The 18,367-nt window shown below is 43.8% G+C and overlaps 3 protein-coding genes across 5 annotated transcripts; 2 read left to right on the top strand and 1 right to left on the bottom strand.

Annotated features, from left to right (window-relative positions):
• Nucleotides 1-2,928: 2,928 nt before the first annotated feature.
• On the top strand, nucleotides 2,929-4,083 carry rasd2a (RASD family member 2a). The gene is given in 3 exon segments (XM_053442804.1): nucleotides 2,929-3,005; nucleotides 3,007-3,446; nucleotides 3,560-4,083. Coding segments are annotated over 3 exon segments (1,041 nt in total).
• A 2,083-nt stretch (nucleotides 4,084-6,166) lies between these two features.
• Nucleotides 6,167-10,063, bottom strand: rsad1 (radical S-adenosyl methionine domain containing 1). Of its 3 annotated transcripts, XM_053442803.1 has the most exons (9): nucleotides 9,684-10,063; nucleotides 9,442-9,575; nucleotides 9,146-9,350; nucleotides 8,697-9,062; nucleotides 8,043-8,106; nucleotides 7,812-7,959; nucleotides 7,454-7,508; nucleotides 7,228-7,331; nucleotides 6,167-6,773 (listed from the first exon to the last, which is right to left on the bottom strand). In XM_053442803.1, exons 1-9 carry the CDS (start codon nucleotides 9,840-9,842, stop codon nucleotides 6,659-6,661), a joined length of 1,350 nt encoding a protein of 449 aa, XP_053298778.1. In that variant the 5' UTR covers nucleotides 9,843-10,063; the 3' UTR covers nucleotides 6,167-6,658. The 3 variants fall into 3 exon arrangements, 1 of the variants encoding a protein (XP_053298778.1); XR_008341992.1 differs by having other exon boundaries at nucleotides 6,728-6,773; nucleotides 7,228-7,593; XR_008341993.1 differs by lacking the exon at nucleotides 6,167-6,773 and having other exon boundaries at nucleotides 7,237-7,331; nucleotides 7,454-7,593.
• A 1,400-nt stretch (nucleotides 10,064-11,463) lies between these two features.
• Nucleotides 11,464-17,309, top strand: LOC128459097 (E3 ubiquitin-protein ligase TRIM39). Its single transcript, XM_053444207.1, has 8 exons — nucleotides 11,464-11,593; nucleotides 12,475-13,493; nucleotides 15,348-15,620; nucleotides 15,723-15,800; nucleotides 15,890-16,138; nucleotides 16,226-16,364; nucleotides 16,479-16,505; nucleotides 16,750-17,309. Exons 1-8 carry the CDS (start codon nucleotides 11,575-11,577, stop codon nucleotides 17,292-17,294), a joined length of 2,349 nt encoding a protein of 782 aa, XP_053300182.1. The 5' UTR covers nucleotides 11,464-11,574; the 3' UTR covers nucleotides 17,295-17,309.
• The last annotated feature ends 1,058 nt before the right edge of the window (nucleotides 17,310-18,367 follow it).

Genomic DNA, 18,367 nt, shown 5'->3' with positions numbered 1-18,367 from the left:
TAAACAGTTGGAATAAGTAACCAAAGTGCTTTCCTGCATGTCCATTTGCTTCCTGTGTAAGTTTTGAATGTATCTCCCACTGATCAGAGTGTCGGGGCTCCACTTCATATAGCTCCTGTGGCCCTCCTCCTCTCTGTCTTGCCACCCTGTGTCTTTATTTCTCCTGAAAACAGATGCCTGAGCACTCTTTGTTTCCCAACAAAGGCCTGGCGAGGTCAGTGCAGGGGGAGTCATGCAGGCACGGTCTGGGAAAACAGAGGGGGAGGTGAGAGGACTGATAAATAACACCAACCTATACTGCTGCACAGCAGCGACATCTTGCAGCAGAGGAAGTCTGACTTCTTGTGTGAGAGTGTGTATGCATGTGCGTGTCTGTTTTTGTGTGTGTGTGTGTGTGTGTGTGTGTGTGTATGTGTGTGTGTGTGTGTGTGTGTATGTGTGTGTGCATGTCCGTGTGTGTGTGTGTAAGAGAGAGAATTTGTGTTGCATTTTTTAAGTGAACGCTTCTCGTTGCTGCATAGAACAACATAAATGCTTGAAACTGTGTTACTCCTCCGTTCCTGTGCACTCCAGGATCTTGTCTCTGAAACTTCATATTTCCTGTTTGGAACTTCATCTCCTCTTTGCTGCCATCTAGTGATGTTTCGGTAGGTCGACCTCTCCTCTGGCTGTTTCTGTGACGTGAACCTCCACATTAAAGCATTAAACGCTTTAGATGTTAACAACAATCTGATTTGAAAATCAAAGGGTTAATACAAGACTTAGTCTCCTGGCAACGGTGCTGTGAATTGGCCTCTTGAAACATGTGACTCATGTGCTTGTCTCATATTGCATTTTGATGGTTTAATTAAATCATGTGTCATTAAAGAAGAAGCTGTAACTGAGAGCCACTTGTCCAGTATGTTGTTGTAGTGTGCATAGGTGGATTGGCAATAGAGACACACAACTGTGTCTCGCACCAAAGTGAATTGAGATACTTAAATATACTGTTTTGTTGACAGTTTTTCCTTTTATACGTTAGATGAGCCACATATGAATATATATATAAACAAGTATATATATAGTATAAATGGAACATATATAAATATACAGTATATTCCCTCTTTTATTGCATTAGTTCCTTAAAAAAAGGTCTGGTGCTGCCTGTATCTGGGATTTTGTTTGTCTTTGCCTTATACAAAACATCAATAACAAAGATCCAGTTGGACACATATAGGATTTTGGGAGGGGTTTTACTGCATGAACAGCACTGGCAGACCTTCAGGTGTATGAAAATCCATTATATTGAACCACATTGTCAGCTGAAGACTCTGTCTCCCCGAGCAGAGGCAATCATTATTTTCTTCTTGAAAACAGCATCAGTTCAAAATCACGTTTTTGAGCATTTCTCATCATACGGACTACACGTTTTGTTGTGCTGTTTAGGAAAGCTCAAGGTCTCTAGGACCCCAAGCACGGCTTGAGGGTTAAGTGTAAATGGTGCTGACGATTCATGTAGCACAAATATCTATTTTCAGAGACAATCATATATTAACCCACTCACCCATACTCCTCTTAAAATCACTGCTGAGGGAATAATAATGATGGCAGCTATACTTGGGGCTCCAAGAGGCCACAAATCATTTATGACTCATTGCTCTAACACTTCAAAGACAGATTCCTCTTCTATAAATAAATCATCAGACATTTAATGGCCACTGTTACATTTTCCTTTATGCATCTTGGTTTTCGCACTTGTTGAAATGAGATTGCACTCTCCATGGCAATCAGTCTGTCCTTTCTCTGCGACTACATATCCAACCCATTCTTCAGGTTTCCAAGACAGAGCTTGTGTGTGGGCTGTCCCTTCTGAGTGTCCTTGGTTTGTGAAAAGGATGCTTCGATGGAGAAAATTGTGTTGAGTATGTTCGAGGTTACTGCATCGAATTGTTAGTGTGCATCTTATCACTTTTCAGGCGAGGTGTTGTGTGTCCGTCATCCTGTTCCCCATGTTTATACACTTCTGAAGTTAAGTGTAAATCTGTTAATTACAACGCAAATATTCATGTTCCCTGTCAACAAACAAAAATAAACTCATGACCTCTGCACTGAGGATGATGCTCATTTTGACTGTCTTCATCCAGTGGGTACATTTGCCGATGGTGCTGCTGAAGACTCATCTCCGTGAATCACAGAGCAGAGAGCGAGAATGTGTCCAATGTGAACAAGTCGTGAGCACTGCAGGAACCTTTAGGGATCGTATTCAAGTATTGCTTATTCCAGTCTCATGAACAACAACATCCCGAAAGCACAGCGTGCCATGTCAATTGCATGTACCTGTGATCTCAACACAGTACGATTGTTACATGGATATAGAAAAAAAAAAAAAAAAAATGTAAAATGAAATATAGAAAATACCAAATAAATATTGTCTCCATGACAGTATCCTCAGAGAAGACTATGAATTAAATTAATTTGTGCTTGTATCCATGGCTACAGTGCTTTGGGCAATCATCTGAACACTGTCCACCAGTGCATTCATCCATTTACCCATGAATGAGACAAGACAACACCTGCACTATGTGCTAAAAATAAACTTAATTAGGTGTGAAAGGGTTAGTGGCAGAAAATAATACTTTAGCTCAGATTAAGGATCATTGGATCATTTTCTGAGAGTTGCAGCATATCAAGTGAAAATGTACACTTATCTGGTTTCTTTAAATGACACGTACAATAGCTTAAAGTGGAGATGTTCTCTGATTTGTTTTTTAGAGAGCCTCTTTATGCTTCTATAAAAGGAGTGCACTCTGAATGAGGCTCTATGACGCAGGCTCTGGTACTCGCTGTGGGTGCATAAAAGAGGACACTGCGCTTTGTGTCAGCACACAGATGGAGAAGCCACTGGGTTGGTGAGACTTCGACATCCTCCCGTTGCTTGAACACAAAGAGATGAACACAATTGAGAAGTTTTACCTTCCCATTGATGGCATCCTCGAAATGTTCAGTTCTCTCACCGAGCATCACCGATCACAGTGCCGCCCTCACTCCAGTGCTCCAGCATCCCAAGGTCTCAAACTTATCCAAGACAGGCATGCGCATCATCAAGACGATGAAAGGATACTGGAGACAACAGGATAGGAGAGTGGCAGTGAGTAGATCCTCAAGCTCTGGCAACCGGCCAGTGTCAGCGGATCGACTCCCAAAAAGATCCATGGATCTGTTGGAGCTGGGTCTGACCAAGCCCAGGAACTGTCGCAGAATAGTTGTGCTTGGCTCACCCAGAGTGGGTAAAACCAACATCCTCCATCGGTTCCTGGGGAAAGAATTTGTGGAGCAATATGAACCCACGACCGAGGACTTCCACAGGAAGCTGTTCCACATTGGAGGAGAGGCCTACCAGGTTGATCTGCTGGACGCCTCAAGTGAGAGGGACTTTGCTGCGAAACGGAGGTTATCCATACTGACAGGTGAGCCAGTGACAATCATTGAGTTTGTATTGCATTGTTTTTTTAGTAGGTTATGATATATCATGGAGGTGGTGATTATGTAATTAAATAAGTTGTGTGCTCTTCCTCTCCAGGTGACATCTTCCTGGTCGTCTTCAGTTTGGATGACAAAGACTCTTTCGCTGAAGCCTGCGAGCTGCTGAACGAAATCAAAGCTGCCAAGGCAAAACTGCTGAAATTAAAAAATCCCGGGAAGGTGCCGGCAGTTGTGTGCGGGAACAAAGCGGACCTGGAGGCGCAGAGAGCCGTGAGCCGCGCGGAGGTGGCACGAATCCTCGGCGAAGAGGAGGTGCCGCTCTTCGAGACATCGGCCAAAGACGGCTCAGGACTGGAGACCATGTTCAAAGCCCTCGCCACCTTGGGGGGGCTCCCCGACGAGACCGGTCCGTCGCGGCATCAGACCGTATCCGTCCTCACCTTCCAGTCGGTGTGCCGCGGCCACCAGCGGGGCCGGAGAGGGATCCGGACGCGTGGAGTGGGTGCGCCCTGCGCCGCCGTGGAACCTCTGGCGCAACGCCCGAGCTTCACCAGCGACCTGAGGCTGGTGCTTGGATCAAGCACCAAACACAACAAACCAGAGAAGTGTCCGATTCAATGAATTGTGAAGCTTCTCGAAACACCAATTGTGGTAGTATGCTGCAATGTCATATCATGTAAGGAGTTATACTCTTATAGCACTTGGCTGGACCGGTGCGTTCATATTTTGTATGTGTAACCTATATACAAATGACAACTGTATTATTATATCCTTTAATAAAATGTACTTTTTCTAAATGCCATGTGTGTATTGTCGTCCCCTGTTCAACCAATTTATTTCATTCGGTCCATTCCTGAAACAGCTGTAGGAGGCAGGTATCAGGTTATGGTCACGAAGTGATGACGTAAAACGGCTCAGCTGACCGTTTTCCCTACGTGTGTGGGAGAGATATGACTCAAACACAAAAATCCTGAAACGTCTCATTATATCAGACGCAGCAGAGGGATTGTTCATATTTCAGGGAACCCACGAGGTTGTTGATGGCATCGAGGACCGAGGTGTGACAATTCCTAGTAATTAGTGGCTTCACACACTCATGCCTCACCATGGTATTAGGAGGAAATGAAGAATCAGTAGCAGGGTTTATTATAGAAGGAGGGAGGTGGGCGAGAGGGGAGAGAGACACAAATCAGCACCATGGAGAGAGCCCAGTGGTTATCGAACTCCCACTGCACTGATCTGCCACTGAGCACAGATCCAACACGTCCTATTAATAACACAGGAAAAGCACCTATGGAGTGACAGTGGGGGCTTCATTAACCCATCATTAAATGAGTCACCTCAATCAAGGCAGGAAGCATCATTTCCTCATGTTATCAGGCGTCATGAATATAATCATGTCTGTTGATTGCAGACAATATATTTGTGTTGACGGGTAAACGAATGGTTGCATTTGAATAAACAGATATACACTCGACTTCAGAAGTGTATGATTATTGGGAAGGGGATGAAGGACACTAGATACCTCGCCGGACTTGAAAGAAATGAGCTGCACACTAACAATTCGTTGCAGTAACCCGAACAAACCAAACACCCTTTTCTCCATTAAAGCATCCTTTTCACAAACCAAGGACACTCTGAAAGGACAGCCCACACACAAGCTTCTCCTTGGAAACCTGAAGGATGGAATGGGTAGTCGCAGACAAAGGACAGGCGGATTGCAATCTCACTTCAACAAGTGCAAAAAACATACATGCAATATAATGGAAAAATATATATAGCACAATCTAAAGACCATTATAGTTATATAAAGAAGGCTGACACTCATGAGCAGATTTAATAAAATAATCACTTTAAATAAAAGCAAAATAAAATAGCGCTGAAATGCTGATGATCATTTCTGTCTTGACAACGAATCCCCTGCCACCATTCATTTGTATAATTACGGAGGTCAGGACATATTGAGTTGCACCTCATTTCCAGACTCATTAACTCGTTGCCAAATTCTAAATTGCAGAGATTATTGCACTTTTGGTCATTTGGTTAATAAGCAGCGGTTGATTTCTAGAGAATATTATTACAAAGACCGACTAAAATTTAAACCAAAACAATTTATTGCACATTATTGTTTTTCATAGTGCATTGTCTGCAAGCCTGTTTATTGACCAAAGACTCAACTGAAGTCTGTTTTCTCTATTATTCATGTTACAACACACAGATGGAAAATTACAAGTTACAAGTCACGCTGCACCCCTCCACCGGTGTTTATGAAAATCTGCTTTTGCGTAATCCTGCTGACAAACAAACAAAATAGCTATGTTTAACTCCTCGGGGGAGGTAATTATGAGCCTTTTAAATAAAGCACTGGCATTGTGAACAATGAGTGAGTATACCGATGTGGAGTCTATTTCCCTTTTCTGATAATGTAGAGGTGTAAAGAACAGTCAGTCGCTCATCAGTAACCGGAGATGTGTGCTGGTTAAAAATATTATAAGTGATGATCACATGCCACTATTACATATGTTCATGTTAATCAAGGCTGAGTTAATAATAAATGCTCTATCCACATGAAAATATGGAAATAAATATGTCTGAAATATATAAAGACGTGACCCTAGATTCGTAAATATTCAACAGGTGTATTTACAAAATGCATTGTCAGTACGGACATACAATGAAGAATGAACAGGCAATCACAACAATGTCTGATGCAACACATCTTTATTTAATAAGAAACATTTTACGCATCTGAGGTAGATCCATTGTGCAGTATGTAATCCTCCTCACTGACCTTAAACAATGCATGAGCGTTGTATTGATTTATATGTTCAACCATTGTTATCTATTAATAAAACGTATACTGTAATAATAAGCCCTAACCAAGAGAGTTTAGATGACAGGGAAACGATTCAATGAGACCGGTTTCAGTGCCAGTTACACTGGTCAGGTTGTGATGGTGTTGAGTTCTCATTACATCAAAACAGTACTACTCAAAGAAAACACAGTGTACATGTAGAGCATTAAATAAGGAATTTAAATATTCTGGCATTAAACTTAAATTTGACATGTTCGACTGTTCCACTGATCGGCCTAATATCAACCTGTTTGTGCACTTCCTGTCAGTCTGACCCAGAAACAAGCTTTCTCCAAAATCATCTGCTCTGTTAACATTACTTTCATACTGGGTTGGAGGCCTTCAGTGGCTGTGGTCCCTTTGTGGCCCCTGGAGGATCTGGGTTTGTAGCTCAACCAGTAGAGATGGCAGTATGCTGTCCAGTAAGGCCAGTCCGTCCCAGGAGCAGCGCAGACCCCTGATGAGAAATGGATAGAAAACCAATTGTAATCAACAGCTATTTTAATAACTGATTAATTGTTTCAGTTATTTCTTAAGCAAAAATTCTCAGTTCCACCTTTAAATGTGATCTAATTCCTCTAAGAAACTATGACAAAATTGCTATTTTAATCAGCTTGGGCTGTACAGCTGGAAAGTATAACAGAATTATTGACTACTTTCTTGCATTTTATAAACATAATTCTTCCATTTATGTTTCCATCTTTAGTGAGCAGTGTATATAATGCACATATTCTCTGCATTTTCAATTAATTTTTGTGCGTCTTTATACTTTTACATGTTCTTGTGAAACATGTGAACTTCCCTAGCTTGGGATTTATAAAGTTTTACAGCCATACACACGTGGGGAATCTCTTTTTCACCAGGAACAATGTAAAATTTTGAGTTCAAGTATAATCCAATACTAAAGTGACCTTTCATCGAGAATCAGCAGTCCACGCTGTAGCAGCTCTTGGACATCGGTGGATGCGCCAAAGACTTCATGGAGTCCCATCTGAGGGCTGAACACCTCCCAGTGCTGTTAAATACGACAAGTGTATCAAAAACAACATGATGGCATTTAGCAAATGTCACATAAGACTTAATTATAGAAACTGTGCTGAATAGTTTGTTTCACGAAGCTGAACAAATGTTTTTCACCTTGTGATCGATGCCCTCTGTCATTCTCATCCCCATCACCAGCACCTCCTCCAATCTGCCAATCAGATACGTTTCAAAACACCACCTCTCAGTGATGAGAGCCCGATGGTAACAGGGACAGAGCCGAGCGAGCAAATGGACTGAATAATAATGACAATGATTCACTGCGACAGAATGTCTGAGAGAACAAGAACATTAATACAAACCTCTGACACTATGTTCCACACGTTGTGTTCGTGGATTGGCCGTTACATCATTGTTACATTTCACAGTTTGTAAGGGAAAATTGAAGCTGCCCTTTCCAGTTACGCGCTCATTAGCATATATAACACTACGGCCTGCAAGTGTAATAGCTCACAGTTCAAGATGGCTGAGCTGAACCCTCCTACGCGTCCCGTGTCCACTCTGTCGGACTTCACGAATCCACCCGTCAGGCTCGAGAGTCTGGGTCCGAGCCTCCCGAGACACACCTCCCTCCCCCAGAGCAACGAAGCGGCCGTGTGCTCCTGTTGTGAAGAAACAAACAAAAAAGGTTAAAGCCAACTTACAACGATAATATAAAACAATCTGAATCTGGTTAACAGATCACCTGGGCCGATGCCGATGTACTGTCGTCCTTTCCAGTAGCTCTGGTTGTGATGACTCGCCGCATTCTGCATGACACAGATAATAAGTGTTACCGCGTCGTCGTGCTCGCACCTCTCAGACGTGTTAGTGGGTCAGCTCGCTGTGAAGCTGAGCATCTGCCTGCTTTCATGGAGCGTTGCTTTAGTTTTCGGTGAACTCTCTTCAACAGAAACTAAGTAGAAAATATGTGTAAAACCCTGGAGCGAACTTTAAACAGCACCACACTTTTTATCACCTCCGACAAGAGGGCTATGTTTTCACCTGTTTGTTTGTCTGTAAGCAAGATAACACATAATCTACTGGATGGATTACAACGAAACTGGGTGGGTGTGCGGTAGGGATCAGGGTATGGTTCCAGGCATTATTGTCATATCGTCTGACATTGTGATATAGACATTTTCACAGCTCTCCAAGAAAATATTTCATCAAAAAATGTGGCATATTTAGGCTATTGATATTTGAGTTTGTGAGATTTGGTGCAGCTTGATTTTATTCAAAGGGACTATTTGACATTGGCGGAGGTATACGGCTCAAAAACATAAAAAAGGAAAGAATCAAGGGAGAAGGAAATCATTTTTGGAGTGGATACAGAAATGGGATTCTTCTGAGGACTTACATTTCTTGCAAAGTTCGACACTTCGTACTGCAGAAAGCCCTTCTGGTGGAGAGTCCTCCTGGCGCACTGGTACATCTCCGCCGTCACGTCGTCAGCTGGCACCGTCACTTCCCCTCGTTGCACCATTTTAAACATCTGGGTGCCTCGCTCCAGAGTCAGCTGGTACAGAGACACGTGGTCGTCGCACACCCTCAGCAGCTCGGACAGCTCTTCCTCCCAGGATTCAACGCTCTGTTTGGGGCGTCCGAACATGACATCCACCGACACCCTCCCCGGGCACAGCCTCCGGGCCTCCTCGATGGTTTGCAAAGCCTGAAGGGAGCTGTGGTCTCTTCCCAGAATTTTCAAATCAGCATCCTTCAAAGACTGGAGTATTGGAAACGTGATTTAGAAAGTGTAACACACACACAGTAATCTATTCTGATCAGGCGTCTTTTGGTCCTACTCACCTGGACCCCGATGGAGAAGCGGTTCACTCCGGTGCGGCAGTAATCCTCCAACTTTGACATTGCTGCAGGAGTGGGGTTGACCTCCAGCGTGACCTCGGCCTCGTCCGACAGAGTCACCTGCCTGGAGACAGTTTCCAGGATGGCGGCGATGGTGGATGGGTGCGCCAGGCTGGGGGTCCCGCCGCCAAAAAACACAGAGGTGATGCTGCAGATTGAAATAGGAGGAGGCTGTGGTTAAGGGCTGTGCAGGATGGTGGATCATTTCATTTGAGGCGTCTGGAAAATGTCACCTATACCTGGACGCCTGACTGAGCTGCAGCAGCGTCTCGGCCTCCCGCTGCAGGCACTCAGTCATGATGTGGTGGTTGTCCTCTCTGGGTATGTACTTGTTAAAGTTGCAGTAGGGGCATCTCCTGAGGCAGTAAGGCCACTGCAAAGGACAGAGGAGGCTGTGACATCATCTGGGGCAAAACCTTCTCATGACATGATAATAGATTTTTGCATTGAATAAGAAAGCGAGACTCGAATGCCTGCTCACGTGCACGTAGAGAGACGCCTGCCCTGTGAGAGCCGGAGACCCTGATCCTTCAGACACGTCCTCAGTAACTTGTCCACCAGACAGGAGGCGCGGGGCGGGGGAGAGGGCGCGTCTGACCGCGGGAAAGGTCAGTCCGATGGTTCTGGTGAGAGGGTTCATCTCTTCCTTTCTCTAGTCGTCACTTCTCATCCAGTTTGTCCTTCATCGCTCGATCACGTGGCTCCTCACTGCACGTGCCTGACTTCGTCGTCTCCGACCATCACACGTTTCTATGACAACCACGTGGCCAAAGTAGCCACACAAGTAGCCGGTTACGTTGTTATAGTAGCTGTCAATGTCGCGTGGCTCCAAACTGGACATTGTAAACAGGAAATACGTCAGCGTGGTTTCCGCTTTGTGCGTTGCGGTGTTAGGCCACACAGGGGCGCTGTTTTACCAGTGCATGTCTAGTGCATCACTCTACCCAACAACAAGAACAAGGGGCTGAGGACAGATCACATGTTTGACTGTGACTGTGACGTCAGACATAAATTATTTCAAAATCTTCATTAAAATATAGCACAGTATATACACAAAAAAGAAGACAAAAAGGCTTACTTTACACTGAACCTAGTAAAATATGACTAAATAGCCCAGGATCTGCATTTCTTATGTTCTGACAGTTTCCATACATGTGTGTTGATTGGTAGCATTATTGTTATTCTGTGTCCATAGATATCTTTCCCTTGTGCCAAATGTCCTCAAACCTTTAAAAGTGTTAAAAAGTGTTGTTCTGCAAATGAATGTTTAATGTCCCATGCCCAGGTGCTTGAGCATTGACTTTTATTAATACACTGTGTGGTTAGTCTGAGAAATACAAGACAGTAAAGGTACAATATTTCTCTAAAGGAACAATCAGTGTTTCCTATAAATGGCTTCTTGTGATCGTGGAACTTTCTTGTGCTCAGCAACAATAAGTCAAAACATACTATTTTAAATTTTGAAGTCAAGCAAAGCTTCTTTGTCTGATCAGTTGTGAGATCCATTGGCATTATTTTTTGTTTTTGCTTATGTCAAACATTATATGTATGATGATGCATCCTTTATATAAGAGTACATATTAAATTCCAAATGTTTTTTTCGGTGTAGTTTGTGCTCCCAGTGTTAAATATAGATGTCTGAATAATACTGACTGCAGCCTCATGATTGTCGTCATGCACGTGGTTAAATTAAGAACCAGCAGGTCTCTGTGAACACGCTGGTGTTTGTTTCTGCATTGACAACACATAAAGAGACTAGTCTATATTTGGAATATTATTTGTGCTCCACTCGCACAGGACCAAGCTAATCTAATGAGCTATTGATCTCCCTGAACCCAGGAAAAACATTGTCTGGTGGGCTGACAGTGAAATAACCTTGTATCAGGTCACCTTTAATAATTACTGCATCTGATCAACACTGATTCAGTTTGAAGAATTTATTGTGATAAATCAGTGTGTGTGTGTGTGTGTGTGTGTGTGTGATGAAGAAATGGACAAGTCAAAATCCACAAAGAGAAAAATGTACAGCTGCTCTCATCCTTCACTCTACATATTATTTTCCAAAACGTGACAATGAACAAAAATTCACTGAGTCATCAATCAATGCATTTCATTAAAGGTGTCAATAAATGTGAATGTGCTCAGTGCCAGCTTCTGACCCTGCGGACAATTTCCACTTAACGTTAACTCTGGCGCCCAACTGCCTCATCAACAGAGAGAGGGAGAGGGGGGGGGGCAGACTGGGGCAGAATGGGAGGAAACATGTTTTCCCTGAACACATGCAGCAGTTATGGTGACGGGATCAGTTCAGTGAGACGCAAGAACACTTTGAGAGGATCAAAAATTAAAAGTCTGTTCTGTAAATCTGGCAAATGGACAAAAGGAAGAAAGGTAAGCTCACTAATTTATAATATATACAGAGGGTGAATGGAAATCCTCTACAGCTCTGCTCGCCTTTACCTCGGGTGACGTAATAAATAGGTGGTCGTGTCACAGGTCATCAGGTTACATGTAATTTATCAGCGTTTATCAGCTTAAGGAGATGAAACAATAATTCTGGATGTTTTACCTGTACAGTTTGAGAAGAAGACAACAGCTCAACAACAGGATGAAGATTTATGAGTTCTTTTGTGGAGATGATGGAGAGGGTTTTTCTACATGAGGAAGGTTGAATTCAAACTCCAGAGACAATGGTTCTCAATCAAAACTCTAATCAATACAGAAATCCATAGAATTTATACACAGTAGCTCTCTAGACCAAAAACAACACATGAGCCGTAACTCATGAGGCACCAGAGCTGGTTTCTTATCTCACATGTAGCCTACACAGAATGCTGGGGAAGACTGGAGTTCTGAATGAGGAGGCCTCAATAAGATATAAATGTCCATCGCCTAACATGACAAAGACCGCGTCAGTGATGATGTCGAACATATCGACATGACCATGGACGTGAAAATAGATTGTCAATGCTAAATCCCAATAACAATCGAGGTATCTACAGATCGTTTAAAAACAGCCATGACATTTGAAACACACATTCATGTTCCACTTAAGATGAATTTGAATCACCCTGATGATCCTCTGAGTTTTGTACATTGAAAACTCATATTTGTCATATGTGCATAGTAGTAGAATGTTTATGTTTACCCTTGCTCAGTCTGTTGTCCTGTTGCATTACTGTCTTGTACAGTTTCACAATATTTGCAGATAGTAGTTATGTTTAATTTTGCATTTATTTGGCGTAAATTCACCTGGACCTTTCTTTTCACAGGATCTCCTACAGAATTGAGGCTGATGGTGGTCGGTAGCAGTGGACACTCTCAGTTCCTACTGACCAACGCCATACTAGGGAGGGAGGTGTTTCCTAAGGACATCACCAGCATTTCTGGCAGCAGGAAAAACACTGGAGAGCTGGCTGGAAGACGAGTGGCTGTGATCAATGGGCCAAACATCTATGACAAAGGTATGTCTCCGCCCAAGAGGGAGATGGAGCTGAGGAGGTCTAAGTGCTTGTGTATCCCTGGTCCCCACGCCTTCCTTGTTGCGTTCGACATGGACAAAATCTCCCCGAATGACGAGAAAACCCAGAGAATGATGAAGGAACACTTTGGGAATCACTGTCTGAGGAACTGCATGGTCCTCCTGGCTTCTGAAAGAAACCCAGACGCCCTCTTGGAGGACAAGCTGCAGAAGACCGACTGGCACCTGAGAGAACTCATCGAGAAGTATGGCGGACGCTTTCACGTTTACAGCAAGAACTGGCGAGACCGCAGCCGGGACAGAGAGCTGCTGCAGAAGATAGAGAGGATGGTGGCATCCTTAGGGGGGGGCTACTTCTCCAGCAGAACTTTCCAGAAGGCGGAGGACTGCGTGAAGAAGGAGGAGAGGAAGCTCCGGAAGAAGAGGTCAGCAGAGATAGAGAAGGCATGGACGGAGATGGAGAAGCGGTACATAGCGGACGAGTTGTATCACCAGAAGGACGCCTACACCGCCAGTGTTGGCGCTGAGATCAGAGCCAAGGCAGAGATGGACAACGGGTGGCTCAGAACGTCCCTGGTCAGAGGGCTTGGGACGGGTTTTGTTGTGGGGGCTGTGATGGGAGCATTGGTCGGGTCTATAGAGGGGCCAGGAGGGATGGTTCTTTATGGGATCATAGGTGGTGCGGTTGGAGGATCAGCAGGAGGAACAGCCCAGGTAGCTATAAAGCATATGGAGGACAGAGTGGCTCCATCTGCCAGACTGAACTTTAACTCAATCTTTATCAATCGCTTCTTCACCGCCGCTCGACCATAACAACATGGCACTGACTTTCTCCTGGCTTTGAACTGCTGGTTATGTAGCTACCGAGTTGACTTAGTAGCAAACAAGTGAAGGAAATGTACAAGTCCCAAACTTTTGTCCCATATTTCTTTCTATTTCATAATTTTTTTTTTTACATACTGATCTATATTATGCTACTGTTTTGTTGCACACTAGTTTAAGAGGATAACTACGGTGGCCCTGAGGTGCAAAAGAGAACGTCCGGTGAAAAATGGTAAGTGTAAATGAGATAAAATGTATGTAAGATCTATGCCTCTGATGGAAAAGGTAGATTCCAATGATTGACAAAGCTCGTCACTGATTGGACGGATGCAATGTTTTTCTTTTCAACAGGATAGAGATTCTGGCAAAACATTTCACGTGATTGTGTCATTGTGTCTTATTTTCCGCTGTGTTTTGTAATCTGTTGTGGTCTTTTCTGATTTGCACTTCAAGTGTAGATTACTACAGACAAAACCATAGATCTCACAGCTATTAGACTGTAAATTAGTAAATTTGAAATAAATGCAGTTGTGATTACCGACACTGTGTTTCCTGTATGTTTTTGCTTTCATTATGCAAATAGTAACCTCTTTTCAGCCAACATTTCCTGGAGTCTCTCTGTGTGGGTTAGTTAAAGAGTAGCTCAGATAACACCCAGGGTGGAGTTTTGACTGGGAGTGCCATTGTGTGAAGCTCTTCCCCCTTTCCCACACAACACACACACACACATACCTTAGTACACCTGTCAACCATTGTAGTCTCTAAGTTACCTTGAAACTCAGAACAGAAGCAGAGCAGGTTGTCCGCAGTGATCCACTCGTTGAGGTAAGACCACATTTGTCTCTTTGGGCTTTCCTATATTGTTTCACTTTCCATGAAACATATTCATCAGACCTCTGAATCGGTGAAGAACACGTTGCATAAGTGCAGATTGTTTCCTTATTGAACGTCCACACCAGAGCGCAATGGAGTCAAAACTCAGGGATCACTCTTCTCGTGAGAAACAACCTAAAGCATTCAGTAATCACCATGCTGTGTTAAGAGAGGATTTGCCTGCTACCTGTTTGACTACATACGTGACATTGCATCTTTTACTTTGCTGTTTCCGTTCACTTGGTCTGTTGTCAAAAATAAATTATTTCAATGGTGTGAGGCATCGTGGTTGAAATGAATCGACATGTTAAACTTCACGGAGGAGTTCTAAAGAATGATGTGAATCACGTGTCCTGTTCTTTGTTTATCATTATATAATATGAAAGGAATGCTGCTTTGTTCAGGAACATGACGTCCCTTCCTTCGAAACGTCTGAGTGCTGCATTATGTATTTTTTGTTTTTCCGTAAACAGCCAATAATTAAAATGACATCTTTTTGGCAAATCATGTACTCATTGGTGAAAAGTACATTCACTCAAGCAGTTTACATTGAGATCACAATTGTTTTACTTGAGTATTTCTGGTACTGTATATCCACTACATTTCAGTGGAACATGTTTAACTTTTTACTCTGCAGTATTTGACAGACGTTCAGTAATTACTCATTACAATTCAATATAAGATTTTACATTCACAAACACAGATAAGCTTATGAAATACTGCACATAATATTATACATAAAACTATTATTTATTATTTGTTGGAAAGGTCCAAACTCCTGGAACCACTGGTTTAAACAACCTATAATGAAATGTATATAAAGTACTAGATTTTCTTGAAAGACTTTTATTGCATAAGGTACAAAAATACCCTCTTTATCTTAGTTTGACAGTTGATTTTGCAAGAAAACTGAAAAAAAGCTTTTCCTCATACTTGGTTGACATACCACCATGTCATTGTCACTTTCAGAGAATGGCCTCTACCGTCGGCCTCCTCTCTGAGAAGCACTTCTTGTGCTCCCTGTGCAGAGACATCTTCACCAGCCCGGTGACCATAGCGTGTGGACACAGCTTCTGCTTGTCCTGCCTGAGCCACTACTGGGCCCGACACCAATCCAAATATTGCCCCCACTGTAAGAGAGTGTTCACTGACAGGCCCGACCTCAGCGTTAACCATATCCTAGCAGACATCTCCGACAACTACAGGAAGACTCGGCCACAGCAACCACCTGATGAGGAAATGGTATTCCTACCTTCGTTTGCTTTGTTGGTCAGATACTCAGAGGTGATATGATGTAATAATGAATAAATCTGGTAAATTTGTGTCACCGTTGTACACGTGCAGGTTATAGATTTCGAGCAGATGATCCTGGAAAGGCTGCAGAAGATAGAAAGGTTGAAATATTCTCTCGAGGTGCAGAAGGTGCGTCTAAAACCTCCATAGAAACATCTGGGACACTTTGTCTATTCTTAAACAATGCCTACAATTGATTCATGATGGTGTCCAATCAGAGCTCTTACCTGAGGGAGGTGCGAGAGAGTCAGAAGGTCTTCTCTGCCCTGGTGTACGCCATGGAGAAGAGCCACAAAACAGTTGTTACTGCAATCGAGGACAGACAGAGAGACGAGGAGAAGCGAGTGGAGACGCTGGTGACGGAGCTGGAGCAGGAGATCCAGGAGCTGAGGAAGGAGACCACTGAATCTGACCACCAGATTTCTGTGATCGACGATCAGAGTGACGACACAAAGCAAATTAACCTGGTGAGCATCTTCATCTGTGACACAGCTACACTCATCCTGGCTACTATCAGTGTAATGTTTACATCTTCTTTTTTTTTTGTCACGCAGAAAGCTATTTCCCTCTTGGACATGAAGGACTGGTCCAAGGTCACTGTAGAGACAGACCCTTGTTTCGGGGTTACCAGACGAGCACTGTCGGACATTGTGGACAAGATGAGAGCAGAAGTCAACAGGCTCTCCAAATCTGGTCAGTCATACACTTCTTAAACATATCTCACATTATGTATTGAATCAACATTAATCAGATCCGTCAAATTTCCATATCAGTGACTTTTCTTCTCCTTTCGCTCTTCCTCTATAGAACTTAAAAGAACCGAGAAATACACAGGTAAGAATTTGTCTTCACTGAATATTAGAGAGAAATCATAAAAAATTGAAATCCAATGTGTGCTCGATGTCATTAAAGATCCTTTAACTTTTTTGTTATTAGTGGTAGAATGATTGGAGTCCATCTAATATAATGACTGTTTTGAAAAACTTCCTAGGCCAAGGCCCCTCCCTGCCCCAGTAATTTTTGTGCTGTCCTGTGTTGTTTGACCCATTCTCGACCTTTTCTCCTCCCTCTTTCCCAGTGGATGTCAATCTGAGCGCCAAGACAGCACACCCCTTCCTCTCGGTCTCAGAGGACAGGAAACAGGTGAGGCACACGGACAAGCTCCAGGAGGTGCCAGATAACCCTAAGCGCTTCGACCGTGTGGCAAACGTGCTGGCCAAAGAAAGCTTCGGCAGTGGGAGGTGCTACTGGGAGGTGGAGGTCGGGGAGAAGCTTGAGTGGAGCCTGGGCGTCGTCAAAAAGTCCATAAACAGGAAGGGCAAGTTCACCGTCTGCCCTGCGAACGGTTTCTGGACTCTAAGCCTCAGGGCTGGAGGCCAGTTCGTTGCCAACACCTCTCCCATCACCCCATTGGCTCTGGAGCCGAAGCCCAGGAAGGTTGGTGTGTTCGTGGACTACCCAGCGGGCCGTGTGTCCTTCTACTGCGCAGAATCTGGGGTCCACATCCACACCTTCACAGACACCTTCACTGACAGGCTTCATCCCTTCTTCGGCCCTGGTCGCCTGCACGGCGGCAAAAATGCTGCTCCTCTAATCATCGGTTCCAGTTTTTGCAGCATCTGAGGATCAAACTCACATATCTCCACTTCCAGAACAGCTGCTATTCTTGTCATGATCTTTCCTGTGTGATAAATATATTTAATAATTTATATGAACATCTACTGTGAACATCATTTTCCCTGTCGGAACAGTGAACAAGAGGTGGCTTAAGGGCCGACTCCCTACACTTGAAAAACTTCAATGAAACCCATAAACAGATTGAAAAGGACAGAGGAGGTTGGGAGAAAAGAGAAGGCTCTCATAAACGAACAAGTGTGTCAAAAAAAGAGGAGAAAATGGGCTGCTGAGTTGGATGGATGGAAGGGGGTGCAGGGCTGGGACAGAGGTTGACGAGGAGCAGGGGGAGGGAGGGCACGGCAAAACAGCAGGGCATTGTGCTCGTACACCAGGCACTGGGAGACACACTCAAACACGTTCACGCATTCACACAATAACACGGCCGTGCACACAAGCGCATGCTTCTGCCCACTGCCACACAGACTTGCGCTGGCATCTTGGAGGGCAGCCCCATCTCCACTCCTGTCCTGGGTTGTCGGAGCTGTTCGACCCCCCCACTGTCACTGTAGTCCAGCTGACCCCTCGGACAGAGCGGTCCCCTGCTCCTCAGCCTTCCTGTGGACTTCAGTGAATTCTCAGGGCCGTCATTCACTGCTCAGAGCATCCACAGCTGATCTACACAAGCCGGAGGACCAGCAACACCAGCCTGTGGCCCAAGGGGAGCAGAGAAAACACCATACTTCATCTGAGGTAAATATCCTCTATAAGTGCATTGGAGACATCTCCGAAGATTTCAACTAATTTAACAGACAAAAATTGACCTTTGTTTGACAAAAACTATACATTTTTGTAAAGAATTTGAGAGTATATCAATGATATTTGCTGTAACTATATCATAAGTTGATATCCCTGTTTAAGTAGTAATAGGATTGGAGGTGTAAGGGTAGGTTGAAAAGTATTCAACCCCTAAAAGACTAAAACCATTTGTTTTAACAAGAATAAGACACATAAAGCAAGGTATGAGGCCTTCAGGGGACAACAAGGGACTTTATAACATGAATTTATGCACCATGATTTAA

The sequence above is a fragment of the Pleuronectes platessa genome, chromosome 16, assembly GCF_947347685.1.
Source record: "Pleuronectes platessa chromosome 16, fPlePla1.1, whole genome shotgun sequence".
In the NCBI taxonomy this organism is placed as follows: domain Eukaryota; kingdom Metazoa; phylum Chordata; class Actinopteri; order Pleuronectiformes; family Pleuronectidae; genus Pleuronectes; species Pleuronectes platessa.
The sequence above is the reverse complement of the archived record's forward strand: the minus strand, read 5'-3'. Positions and strand labels throughout refer to the sequence as shown.

Coding starts and splice junctions, on each gene's coding strand:
- LOC128459097 (XM_053444207.1), top strand. Junction 16,365..16,478: donor CAACAGGCTCTCCAAATCTG/GTCAGTCATACA, acceptor CTTCCTCTATAG/AACTTAAAAGAACCGAGAAA. Junction 16,506..16,749: donor AAGAACCGAGAAATACACAG/GTAAGAATTTGT, acceptor CCTCTTTCCCAG/TGGATGTCAATCTGAGCGCC.
- rsad1 (XM_053442803.1), bottom strand. CDS start 9,842: ATGAACCCTCTCACCAGAACCATCGGACTGACCTTTCCCGCGGTCAGA. Junction 9,576..9,683: donor AGGCGTCTCTCTACGTGCAC/GTGAGCAGGCAT, acceptor TGTCCTTTGCAG/TGGCCTTACTGCCTCAGGAG. Junction 7,332..7,453: donor CAGAGGGCATCGATCACAAG/GTGAAAAACATT, acceptor CGTATTTAACAG/CACTGGGAGGTGTTCAGCCC.